At 40.4% G+C, this 14,147-nt stretch overlaps 1 protein-coding gene across 8 annotated transcripts in view; it reads left to right on the forward strand.

Annotated features, from left to right (window-relative positions):
• Positions 1 to 14,147, forward strand: part of CADPS (calcium dependent secretion activator) — a 527,617-nt gene that overhangs the window by 457,885 nt on the left and 55,585 nt on the right. For all 8 annotated transcript variants that reach the window (XM_090283896.1, XM_090283897.1, XM_090283900.1 and 5 more), the window contains one exon: positions 364 to 447. In XM_090283896.1, coding sequence (XP_090140022.1) covers positions 364 to 447 — 84 coding nt within the window. The remainder of the gene's footprint in view (positions 1 to 363; positions 448 to 14,147) is intronic.

A 14,147-nucleotide genomic window follows, 5' to 3' on the forward strand; every position in this document is an offset into this window, starting at 1 on the left:
CAAATAAAAATAGATCAGATTAAATGTAGTGCTAATATGTAACGTAAAAATGGCTTTGCGCAGTTTTGGATTTTGAAAAGTGCATTTAATATTATCGCATGCTATATGCAAGTCAATAATATTTTGTCACTTTGCACTTCTGTAACACTCTCTATTTGCAATCACATAATAATGAAGAGAAAGCCGGATAAGTCAAATATTTTTGTGTAAAGGCAGCCTTTCCCTAAAGACTGAAATCAAATAATAAAATGCAAAATTGAGCAGAAGACTCGATGCTGGTATCTAGGTGGTTGACAAATGTTGTTCTTTATTGTAAACAATTCTACTTTGAAATAATATTTCCTTTTTTTTCTGTTTTACTAGTTCGTTACTATCTTGGAAGGAGTACTGGCAAAATTATCCAGATACGATGAAGGGACTTTGTTTTCTTCTTTTTTGTCATTTACCGTAAGTAAAGAGCTTGACATTGTTATTTATATTAAGGAAATATGTAATAATTCAAATAGTATAATGATCTAATAAGTGTCAAGGAGCTGACATAGGGGATGGGTGTCATTGTGTCGTTTGGTTTCGGTTTGTGTATGTATGTTAATTGCAGTCAAGTACCAGTATATAATAATAACACCAGGAGAATGAGCAGGAAGGACACTTCTTAACAACAGGTAATACAAAACCATTTTCATTTTATCTGTGAATGTACAATATGTGTGTATGTCTATGTATGCACACTCACACACGTTTGTCTCTGTATGTTTGTATCCAAAGGTGGGCCTGAGCCCACCTTAGCTTTCTTAGGCAAATCACTTAATGTTTCTGAACTACAAGTTTCTCATCTGTGAATTAATTTTGGAGGTTGCAAGTGGATCTACAGGTCAGATAGAACTTGTAACTATGTTTTATTTGGTCCTCGCTGTGTTGGGTCTACTTTTCTTAACTGAATTAGTTGCACACATCAAAGAATCAGGAGAATTCACAGAGAAGCCTGTATTTCAGGACTTTCTTGATAAAATGGACAGTCAACAGCTTCATAAAGGCCTGCCTATGGTTATAGCAGCAGTCTGCTGGAGCTGAGTCATGGCGGTCTCCACAGTCCCGATACGGGCTTGCCCTCCCAGCTGCTTCCTGCATTCACAGACCTGCCTGGACTTGGGGACACTCAACTTTGCAGCCTCTGGTGCAGATGATCAAATCTATACAAATTCTGAGAAGCTCTAAGTTTGTGCCAGAATTAGGCATGGCCATAGAAGTTTGTTAGGTGGTGGGCAGAAACCAGTTTAATTCTCTGTGGGTAAATGGAGATGGTCACTGTAGGTGGACCACTCCAGGTTTCCAGTTCTCCCTTCCTGTGATAGGCAGGCACTGCAGCTGCATGCTTTCTTGTCATTACTGATGGCAGGGGTCTTGCTGGCTCTGAGACTAGCTGTTTTCCTCTGACAAAGCCATAGGAAAGGCAATTTAGAACACACTATCTATGAGTCTTTAAAATAGCCTTACTTTATGAAGAATTTCCTAAAAGGGCATTGAATGCCAAGGCAAAGCCTAACACAGGGTAGGGGGTGGCACATCATTGACTTTGGAATCTAACAAAAATGGATTCAAATTGTATTACTGATATTAACCATCTGTGTAATCTTGAATAGGTGTCTCATCCTCTCCGAGCCCCATTCTCTCTGAGTTTTGTTTTAGTTTTGGTTTTGGCTTTAGGAAGGTATGCTGTTGTGTCATTTTGCTTTTTGCGTGTGTATGTATGTGTGTGTTAATTGCAGTCTACTACTGATGTTATGTGGAAGTGGAAAGTAAATTAGGTCTTGCACAATGAGCTCTCATGAACATAATAATGTAAGTGAAAGAGCTTAGCATAGTCCTAGCACATAGGAGACCTCAATAAATAGCGGTTATTATTAATAAAAATATGTAACATGTTTATTATATAATGCAGACATACATACTCAAGTTTCTTTCCAAACACGCTCTACTTTGGTCTTTCCCTAACCCATACATTAGATTTCCTGAGAATTAAAAGAAATGTAGACAGAAAACATTTAAAACAATTCTAGATAGCGCCCATGTATCTTCATGCCCAACTTGTTTTGATATTCAGCTCTAACCTTCTCAGGTATGAGGATTAAACTCAATCCCAGAAAGTGTGATGACCCCAATCCCTGGAATTTATTGGCAAAGGTGGGTGGGAAGAAGATGATGACTATGAGAATTCTATCTGATTTCACTCTGTAGAACCACCCATAATGTGTCACAGCTGAAACAAAATCTATCCATCCCACTCCTTTGACAAAGAAACCAAGGCACAGAGAGGGGGAGTAATTTGTCTGATGTCACACAGCAATGGACAGAGTTGGGACAGGAACCCAGGTCTTCTGCCAGCCTCTCCACCATCACCGAACAGCTTCCTGAAGAGAGTGGGATTCAGCTGGCACTTGCCTGGCACTAGAAGGCAGATGGGCAAGTGAGTGGGGAAGATGCATGAAGAAGGATTCAGGGCACATGAGTGGGAAACATTAGATAATCTTTCATTCCTCAGTGAAGTCATGGAAATGGTGAAAAGAGGCAGAATTAAATGCACCATTTTTGGAAAACGTTCCCATGACACCCACAAAAGATACCACTTCCTTCAAGTCTTCATTTTGAGCAACTATTTTTCCTGCACTGGACTTGATTGAACCAGTAAAAACCAAGAAAGCTCCTCTGCAATTTTCTGAATAGAATTCAATCCACCAAGGGCCCCACCCTAATTACTAACTTACACAGAAGACTAGTGAAAGGTGGTCCCATGGCAGCGATATGAAGGGCATGGTACCAGGGCGATTATCATGGGAGCATTTGAAACAAAGAAAACCTAGCAGACCTTATGCAGGAGTTCTGAAGCTGAAATTGTCATCCTCTCATCTCCTTTTTCTGAGACATTTTGCAGCCACAGAGCATGCCTAGTGAAGTCCCCACCACTGTACAACACTTCGGTGCCTGTTGCTGGGCCTGTAACTTCCTTTCCTCAGTGACACTTCTCCCACATACTTGGCCACCCGCAGGCCAAAAGCACCCACTTATCATTTGCAGCCTATGTTCTCATCTCCTGCTGGTATTCCAGTGCTGAAGAGCGGGAGCTGTGCTTAGAGGTGGCAGGAATATCTCCACACATGGATTCCAACCTCCTGCCCAAATCTGAAAGGGCCTCTGGAGACTTCCTGCAGCCCGAACGAGTTCACTACCCTGGAGTGGAGTGCAGGTGAAAGGGCTGAGCAGAGGCAGCAGGTATTGTGCAAAGAGTCTTGACATCAATGATGAGAGAACCAGAAGTGAATCCTGGGGCCCAAGACAAAGGCAGAAAGATAGGGCTGATACCCTGGCAGGATTTCCTTAACTCCGTTCCCATTCTCATTCAATTATTCAAGTATTACTGTGCACTTACCACGTCTCCACCTCAGCAGGGCTGCCAAGTATGAGCCATGTGCTCTGCCCCCCAGAAAGCTGACAAGTATCGACAAATATGCCACCCTTTCCCACTCTATCTCCCGCTGAGCGCATCCTTTCCTGGGTAGGCTTGATTTCATGGCCCAAGCCAGACATTTTGGAAAACGTCTGCAGTGGCACAGAGCAGGCAGGAATATTTATTTCTCGTCTCCATCTGCATTGCTTCCTCTCTTGGAGAGAAGCTGAGGGGAGGAGGGAGGATGAGATGTGGCTTCTCCGTGCCAGCCCAAGTGGCGCCCAAAGCACCCCGCCCCTCCTCCTTCCCCTATCTCAGCAGCAGTAGCAGCCTGGGATTTATGGAGGCAGGCGCCTTTGGAACTTCGGAAAGATCAGCCCAGTTGGAAGTCGCAATTAGCAACTATCCGCCCATTTCCCCTGCCTGCAAGATGTGCTTTTGTGTGGGTTGCCTGCATGCAAGAGTCCCTGTTTGTAGGTAGTTTCACTCTGTTCTTTTAGAAGGCCAAGAAGGGGGACAAGCAGGTGCCCAGTTCCCTCTCCCAGCAAGTTAAAATCCTTCTCTTGGTTCCACCCAGTTATTAACAAATATGCTGGTTCTGGAATCCATTCATGCATTCATTTGTTTATTCATTTATTCACCCAACCAACATATATTCACTGAACACCTATGTGTCATATATTGTGCTAGGTGCTAGGGACACATGTTCTCTGTCATTTTGGAGCTTATATTTAGGGAAAGAGACAGAATTAAAAAGGAAAGAAAATTATAGAATAGGGGAAGAGCTGACAGGCCACAAACTTGAAAGAGAGGGAGGAAGAGGCAGAAGGTAGGGGGTGGCATTACTTCAGCCAGGATGGGTATTGATGGGCTCTCTGAGCTGAAATATAAAGGGACTATAGCTAGGGGTAAAGAGGAGGGGAGAATCTTCTGGACAGGACAACTGCAATGGCCATGAGGCAGGAAAGCAGGAAAAATTTTGGCCAGATATTTTGGAGGTAACAGAAATAAGATTTAGGGATTGAGTAGATGTTGGATGTGGACACTTGATTGGAGGGGGCCAGGTAGGAGGCCTGATAACTGGGATGTACTGAGAAGCTCAGTGAGCTGAATGAGTCCTGAGAGTCAGTGAGGTACAGTAAAAATCCAAGAGTGGGGAGACCTGGGATAAGACCCCAGTTCTGCCCCTCATCAGAGAGCTACATGACCTGGAACACAAGACCACAGTTTGGCTTTTAATTCCCCTTGGTGTATTATGGCGCCAGTTGTATTAGATGAATTCCAAAGTCTGAAATAGCTACAAGAGCTACAGCTCCTACTCTTTAAGCGAAGTGCTTGGCACAGGGCTAAATTATTTAAATAGATTTTTGTGTGTGCGTGTGAATCCCTTGAACAATGTCATTCCAGAATACTCTCCCACAGATGATAAAACTGAGGCTCAGAGGTTAAGCCCTCCAGATCAACAAGCATCCACCTTTCCTCCAAACTCTAGGAGGAGCGAAGATATGGGAGAAGCCCACCCCCACCCCTGGCACCAGAACAATTACATCAACTTCCCGAAGGACCCTAGAGTTCACCGAAGATCCTCCCCATCCACCAAATTGATTTGAGATGGTCACAATATAACATGGAAGCCCTTTAGGACAGGGACAAGAAAGTCCATTTTAGAGTTGTCAAGAACCCAAACCGTATTATATGTTCCATCTTCTAGGTTTCAACTTACCCTCATTCACATTTTTTCCCTTTTCCCAGTATATTATTTTGCTACTTAGAAATGAAACAAAGTAGACCTGCTTCCTTTTGCTAAAGGCCACGACCAGGACTGGGGTTAGTATAGATCAACCAGCAGCAGGGACTGCTTTTGTGCAGAGCTCCAGATGTCATGCCAGAGAACAAGGCTGCCACCTTGGCTGAAAGCCAGAACTGGATCAAAAAAATTCACTTCTGTCAGGAAGCAGTTCAGATTTTAGAGTGGGGTGAGTGTTCACAATAGTTTGCTAGTGTTACCTCTGATGGCATTCCATTTTTGATTTGGCTTCAAGGAATGCCCAGCATTAGAGAGATGACTTTTTACAGTGTGGGCTGGTGATGGTGGTGCAGACAGACAGATCTTGGGCCATCCTCAAAAGGTAACATTGTCTGGTGATCAGATGCTAAAGTCATGAGATTCAAATCAGCTGACCTCTGCATCTCAGAATGGAGGTGCCAACGGCGGTAGTAATAGCTGACATTTATTAAACACAAACTATGTGTCGGGCACTGTGTTAAATGACTTACATGCAAATTCTCATCTGATCGTCACATTCACCCTATGCAATAGATACAATTATTATCCCCATTTTACAGATGAGGGAAGTTGAGTAAGGTATGCAAAGTCACACAGCTACTAAGGCTCCACATTTAATATACTCCTTTATTATCACCAGAATGTTATACCCACAGAGGCACAGATACCCATAAATGAAATCAATTAGTGACTCTTCCAGGAACTATCCACTAATTGATATCATTCCTAAGGGGGAAAGTCATCATTTTTCACATCTTACCAGCAAAAATATTTTATCAATAATTTATCCCCTCGCCAATCAGTTTTGCAATAAAACTGAAGGAATCAACATTAAAAAATTCCCACTTCCTATGTGCTCACTAGATAATCTTTAATTTCATGCTAACTCTTCATTCAACACATGTTTATTGAGTACCTATTATGGAGTGCTTAGAAATGGATAAGGGGAACAATGCCTCTTATTGTATATTCCCATGAGGAAGATCCATACTCAACAAGCACATCCCAAGCATGGCGATTATTCAGAGAAAGAAGGAGCTGATGCAATGGGACCATATCCGAAAGGGACCTAACCTCATCTGGGAGGCCATGAGGGAAGTGACATTTGAGCTGAGGTCTAATGGATAAGTAAAATTTTACCTGGTAAAGAAGAGAACAAAGAGAATTCCAAGGTACAAGGACTCAGAGGAGAAAGGGAAGGTCTAGTACATTCTGAGAACTGGAAGTTCATTGTTAGTTGGGGGAAGGTCAGATCTAAAGGAGGAAAATGACAGGGATGGGGTTAAAGAGCTAGTCAGGAGACTGATCATGAAGAAGCTTGCCCATGGTGATGGATTTAAGGGTTTAGACAGGGTCATTATCAAAATTGATTCAACTGGAGAAGTTGAGAGGTCACACAGAGACTGGCTACTTGTTATAAGTTGGTGTTGAGTCTGTGGTCTTCTGATTTTGAAACCTTGAACCACCATTGGAAGGTAAGGCTTATTTTGTCTAATATATTTTGTTCACATGGACCAACAAAACACCATGCCCAGAAACATTCCAGAACTATAAAGCACTGATCTGCCATGTCTCCTACCAACTCTTTTCATCAGCCACTTCCCAGTGTTTCAGAACTTGACATCCATTTTGGGGTCTATGACACATAATTTTGTCACCTAGTAGGACATCATCCTCATTTCCAAGTCATGCCTTTAAAACACAGTTGACAATTAACATACCTGCTGTCCAAAGCAACCTTTCAGAAGCTTTTCAGAAGGAAAAAAATAGGTATCCACAGTTAACCATTTTCCATAATATTCTTTGGTAGACAGATGATTATCATGTAAAGTAAACATTAAACAAACACAGTATTTTCTTCAGACTGTGAGGTGCTGAGCAACCAGGTCACAAAAATGTCAGCTATGAAAGAAATACCTAATTAACATGTATGTGGCTTCAAATAGGAAATCATTTTTCTGAAATGAAAAGTTAGAGATTCTGACCTGACATCTGAACCCTATGCAGTGACAGATTTATCACCAGAAAGTCAGAGGGAAAGATGTAATTGTGAAGCCCATACTAACAAAAGTGTGGATGAATAACTGACCATTTGTGAGCCCATTTCTTCATCTATAGAGTGGGAATGCTGATGCCTACTTCAGAGAGCTGATGGGACTATTAGAAGTAAAGTGAGCAGTAGGCTTTGCATGGTACCTGGCATATAGTGGATGCTCTATAAATAGCCACTTTAACCTTACCTTCAACTTAAACCTGTAAGAAAGTTTAAATGACCCTAGTGCCTTTAACCAACAATTTTTTCACCTGTTCAGCCATTAGCATAGCAATCATTTCTCTTAAGCAATCCAAATTATTCTATAACAGGATCAACCAAAACTCTTATAACTTCTATTTTAGCACATTTTTACATCCAATACTGTGTTTCATCAAAAATATTTTCCATTAAGTTTAGTGTATTTTTGCCTTTCAGTGTTTTATTTTAATTCTTCGAGAACTTTTCAGTCATACATGGTCTCTAGATTACCTCTCTATTAAATCAAAATTTTTGCTTCTCCAGAATTGAAGAACCCATTCTCCTAGCATATTTTTGGTTGAATCCGATTGATCTCAATGTAGTTGTTTGTCTAGTTCTGCCCCTTACTAGATAGAATATAATCTTAATTTAATTAATCCTAACTTCAGTTTATAGACCTATAAAATGGGAATAATAATATGACATATATTATATGGTATTATTCAAATTAAATGAGAAAAAGTTACTTACCTGGAATGGGATAAGCATACAATACTTATTAGATACCATTATTATTGTGGTCATTACTGTGGCCATGTCAGCAATTACTGAGCATTGGAGTCAGTCACTCAGTCACCACACTTTAAGTGACTCCTGTACGCACATTACTGAGCTACAGTTGCAGATATGGAAAGGTATTTAAAAAATAAAAACAGGCCTTCTCTTTGTTATCTGAAAGTTACTATCTAGAGTGTATACAGCAGAAGTGATTTGAGATTTTGGGGTACAGTGTTTTCAGTGATGTTCTGGAGTCTGCTCCCTTCCTACCCACTGCTGAAAGCCAATTCTCCACATCTCTTCCCAGCTCCCCATTTGGTAACGTTATGTTGACTGTGGTTGACGTATGTGCACCACTGAAACAGGCAAACACTACCAACGAGGGAGAAAGTTTCTTTTCTTTTTCTCCTTCCTTTTCCTTCTTCAGAACCTTTGTATTAGTATACCACTGAGTGTTTTCCAAGCATAGGATATGTACCACATGGTACCTGAGCAGATGTCAGGTACTACAAAAACTCAGCATTAAATAACTCCAGTCACAGTGTGAGAGGGTCATTGCATTTATAATTTTATTTTCATTCTTATCCTTATATTAAAAAGAAAGCTTCCATTGAGTGCTTATCTGTTTCTCACACTTCTCTAAAATGTCAGATCTTCAGGTGTAACAGAGAGAGAGAGCATGAGAGAGTAGGCCTCAGGCTCGGCACCCCTAGCAGGGAACCTGTCTACCTAGAATGTAATAACTTTATTTTATTTATATTGTATCTATTTTGATTTCAAGTTATGGTAGTGGTATCAAATTTTATTTTATAATTAAGTATTTTAATATTGAGCCAATTTAAAGAAAAATGTTAAGTAAATATAGTATAGATGGCATGTGAGCAATATCCAAAATCAGAAGTGTGGCATTGATGACGAAGTGTGGGAAGCTGTGATCATTCTAACCACCCAATTTTGCAGTTGTGTAAACTGAGACCAGAGAAGGAAAATGGTTGAACAGCCAACTTAGTCATAGAACCCAAACCTTCTATCTTGCCCATTTGTGTGTTTTCCCCACTCTATCTCAGATAAAATAAAGAAGAAATGAAAACCCTCCCCTGTGTAGCTTATATAGGATGATAATGAAGGACAAGTTGTCACTGGCTTTAAATTATTTAAAAGATTAAATAATCTTTACCTTCAAGTTCAGATTGAGACAGCCAAGGTGAGAAGGGGAGAGCATCAGGGGTGACAGATAATCCCTTGTGCAGAAACATTACTGTCAGTAATGATGACACAGCCCTCATTTGTCCAGCACCCAGGCCATGCAGAAGCCAGGGACACAAGTGAGACATGGCTCCTGCCCTCTTCGAGTTTGCATTCTATGGGACTCCTGAGTGTTGAGAGATGTTCGAAAGGCAAAGCAAAATGTGAAAGTGCAAGAGGTGGTGAGGCTCCCATTTATAATCAAATAAAAATAAACTTTCATGCCTGCTTAGAGATTTTACAAAATTAAAACTTACCCATCTCTACGTCTGAGTTTCTTCTAAAATAAGTGTTTGTCACATAGACACATGAAAAAGCAGTATGAAGTCATTAGGAGGGCAAACCCTGAAGTCCAACAGACCTGTGTTTCCAGGTCAGCTTCTGTCTTTTAGGAAGTCATTGCACCTCTCTGAGCCTCAGTTTCTTCATCTGTGAATGATGATAATCATCATACCCACCACAGTGAGGGTTAATTACATATAATTTGCTTATCCTTGTGCTAGGCAAATAGTAAGAGTGCAGCCACTGTTAAATGTTAGCAACATTCAAAGAGTGGGCTTGAAGGAGCCCGTGAGCCTTGCAGAAATCCTCTCTGGGAATGAAGGGTTAGGACAGAAATGAGGGAGATTGGAAGGGAAAAGAGGTCTACTTCAATCGGGCATCTCTTCAGAAGCCCCGAGGGGAAGAGATACGAGAACACACACTTTCTGGACCCAGTCTCAGAACACAGTACCCTGAGCAACAGGAGACATGAACGATTCCCCTCATGAATGAGGCTGTGGCCCCTAATCGGTGCATGGAACAGAATGCTTTTGTTTAAGGGAGGTCATTTCCCTGCCTCTTACCCAGCTCCCCAGCAGTGCCAGCAGCTCTTTGTTTAATGAAAGGTAGGGACTTTGAGCAGTGTGGTGGTCAGGGCTGTAGGAGGCATTATTACCCTCATTACTATGATAATAGTTTAATCACAATCAATATTTATGAACATGCACAGAAGCCATGCAATCAGCCCGCAGTGCTGCAACTCGGGTTTTTCATGTTCTTGCCTAAGGATGCTTTCCAGGAAAGCCTGGGCTCTCTCCCACCTTACCCCAGCCCCTCTGAAGCCCTACACTAGTCCTCAGAGGCCATTTCAGAATATCCATGTTGGTTACATCAATAGTTATAAATGAGGTCTTATTTGTGGTAATAAATATATATCATCATAACTATAAAGCTTTTTGCTTTTCGGAGTACTTCAACAGTCATTGTCTGGATATAATCTTCAGACTTTGGTAAACTGTCTCGTGGAAAGGGTAGGGCAGTGTAATCCAGTAGCAGATCCTTTGGTGTCAGACCCACTTGGGTTCAAGTCCTAGCTCTACTACTTTTTAGCGGTGTTCCCTGGGGAAAGTACCTCAACTTCTCTGAGCCACAGTTTCTTCATTTGTAAAATGAGATGACAAGTTCTTATAAGAATTGAATAAGAGTGTAAATCAGGCATCTGACCACTGCTAAATATATCCATATTTTTATATGTGTGCATATATCAGTATTAAGTATTTCTATGTTGTCTATGAGAAAGCTAACAATTGCTTTCCCCAAAGTCACATAGACAGTAATTGAGAGAGTAGAACTGAGAGTCCAGACTTGAAATCCAATATTCTCTTTCTATTATCTGAAATTTTTTAAAACACTCATTCCTTTTAACACTGGCAACTTAGGGAAATATTATTTTAAGACATTCCAGAGCTTACTCTTATCTTTAAAATATGAATCAAATTTTGAAAGCCATTGGTCATGTTTCTGAGGAATGGCCATCTGATCGAGCTACATAAAAAATATTTGGTGTCACAATTCCCACATCTGTAAAAACAGGGTTTATAAACTCTGGCCCTTCTGAAAAGGAAAATGAGGGAAGCTGTGCATCTACTTTGCATTTCCATGGTGTTTAGGTGGGTGTAGCATTTCAAAGTTGGGCAGAAATGCCATTAGTTGTTGGCAAGCACTGAAGGCATTTCAGGCCCCCCTCCCCCACCCAGTGACAGAGCTCTGAGAATTCATAATGTTGTCTATGATTCCAGATATTACTCAAGGGTTGTGTTTTTCTCCAGTCCTCAGAAAGTGTTGGAAGGGGCTTTCACTGTAATTGTCACTTGGCCCCAAGCAGAAGCCACTAAGGTTTGCTGAAGTGCTCACCCGCACACATAGTCCCAGTACATCCACCCACCGGCACATTCTGTCTCCCGCAAGCAATCGGTCCCTCAGTTGGCACTTACAATGTATTCTTCATCCCAAGATGCACTTAGAGCATCCAGATTATGTATTAAGGGTGGTTTTTGCTAGGTTTTGCTTGTACCTTGTAGAGGACTTATCTCAGAATCCTGATTTCAGTCAAGCAAAAACCTGCAAAATGTCTGTCTCCACTAGAATGTTAAAAATTCTATCACGTGTTTTGTTCTTTTTTCAATGAAATTTTATGAAAGAAATATATAGGTGGAGTAGTTTAAAAGTGAAATAGTAGAGAAACACTTATAATAATAATTTTTTAGAAAGCAACCTTCTTCTGTCCTACATTTTTCTACTCTTAATCCCTTACCCCAGAAAGGACCTTTGAAATAATTTTGTATTTATCTTCATAGCTCTAAGTACTGTTCTTACATTGATTGATCTTAGAGACTGACCCCTACTGTAGTAGATAGAGCGTTAGTCCACTGCACCATCTTCCACTTCTCCTTTGCTTCCTGTTACGTTGTGTAGCATTATTGTTCTTCTCGGCACCTTTATAATTTTAAGTAATACCCATCCACCTTTAGTTCTTATTTCATCCACAAGATGAAGTTATGGATACCCAACTGCTTTTCCTTCCCCTGCTTTCTTCTCCAACTTATCTCTTGTTCTAAAATTGGAATTGAATGACAGTCTCTTCATTTCTATCATTAAAAATGTAATCATGTATGTTTATGGATATCTCTTGCATCTAGACCAGCAGTGTCCACTAGAACTTTCTGCAATAATGGAAATATTCTGTATCTGAACTGTCCAGTACAATAGCCACTAGCCACCTGTGGCTCGTGAGTACTTAAAATGTGGCCAGTACCACTAACAAGTTGAATTTTTAATTGTATTTTGTTTAAATTCATACACTTAAATAGCCACAGATAGTTCTTGGATTGTGCAGGGTCAGACCAAGTTTAATATACAGATCTGATTACCTAGAACAATCCTGAATTTCCAGCTGAGATGGTAGTAATCACTGACTCATAGTTCTTTCTATGCCCTAGAAACTATTCTAGGAACCCAGTTAATAACTCAACAACTTTATGATGAGTATTATTACCTCCATTTTGTAAATGAGAAAAGTGAGGCATGAGAAATGTTAAGTAACTTGTCCAGTAAGTTATAGAGCTAGAATCTGGCCCCATGTGATCCAACCCCAGCATCTGTACTCTAAACCACTTCCTTATACTGCCTCCAATCCCCATTAGAAATTCCTCTTTTTAAATACTGTTTTCAATCTGCTGATTGATGATATGATCACGGCTTCTTCCAGATTATTGGCCCAGCAATGCTTATCATAGGGGCTATTTGTATTTAGAAGTGAACCTGCCCATCCCATTTCTGCCCCCCCAAAAAAAAAAAAAAAAAAAAGGAGAACGTAAAACTGGAGGCTGGGGGAAAATATGGGCAATTCAGCAGAGGGGCAGGAGACCATTCAGAAGAAGCTGTTCCTTTGGCCTGGGAATTTCATCAAGAACAGTATAGTGGCTAGCATGCACTGAGAGTTTGCCACATTCCTTTATTATGCTCCTTTATGCATATCATCTTCATTAATTTTTACAACCCAAAGAAGTACAGATGAGGAGGCTACAAGTAAAAGGTGCTGGGATGTAAAATGAGGTGGTTCATGAGAAACACTGAAAACAGTGCCTGGCATGGAGTAAATACTCACCACATGTTGCTAACTATAATCCTTTTATGTCTTTGCCAAGTCTACCCACTGGGCCACACTACATTGTCTGGTACCTGCGTGAATGGTCTTTATTTATCTCTAATGTTATTTTCCTTTTCCCTATTATTATAGTTTTCCCCAGAGCCTCATTTCTAGAGCTCTTATTAATTCTAAAATAGTAATTGCCTTTTGTTTTACTGCTAGAGTATTTATAACCTTTCCAAGGTGTAGGAAGTGTTTTCTATTCCACATTCTAACTAGAACCGCCTCATACACCAGCTGATAGTGACAGACATTTTGTTTTAATTCTGGAAGGAATCTGAGAAAACATTTCATCCACCACGCTATTGTAACAGATAAAGACATGTGGCCAGCAGATAAGGCAAGTAGCAGGAGTCAGTTAGCTAGTGAATGGTCTAATTAGGATTAGAAATTTAAATTTTGTGATTCTTCCCACACCTCACTGTCTCCCAGTTAAGTCATATTCTAGTCTAGAAGTCAGAAAAGTTTTTCTGGAAAGGACCAGACAATAAATATTTTGACTTTACAAACTACATGGTTTCTGTCACAGACATTCAACCTCTGCCCGTATAGTATGAAAACAACTATACATAAGGTGTCAGTGCATAGGTATCACTGTGTTCTAATAAAACTTAATGGATGCCAAAATATCAATATCCTATAATTTTTTCACATGTCAGAAAATAGTATTCTTTGGATTTTATTTCAAACATTTAAAAAATGTGAAAACTATTCTTGACTTGTGGTCTGTACAAAAATAGATAGCAGGCTAGATTTGGCCCATGGGCCATAGTTGTCTGACCCTTGTTTTAGTCTATTAACTAGATGGGAACACACTTGGCAGTCAAAACCCAATGAACCACAGTGAATTAAGCACTAGTAATAATGTTAGCTAATGCTTCTTGAGCTCTTACTGTGTACCAGGCATTATGTT

Source organism: Furipterus horrens, unplaced genomic scaffold, assembly GCF_987537825.1.
Source record: "Furipterus horrens unplaced genomic scaffold, mFurHor1.1.pri manual_scaffold_7, whole genome shotgun sequence".
Taxonomy (NCBI): Eukaryota; Metazoa; Chordata; class Mammalia; order Chiroptera; family Furipteridae; genus Furipterus; species Furipterus horrens.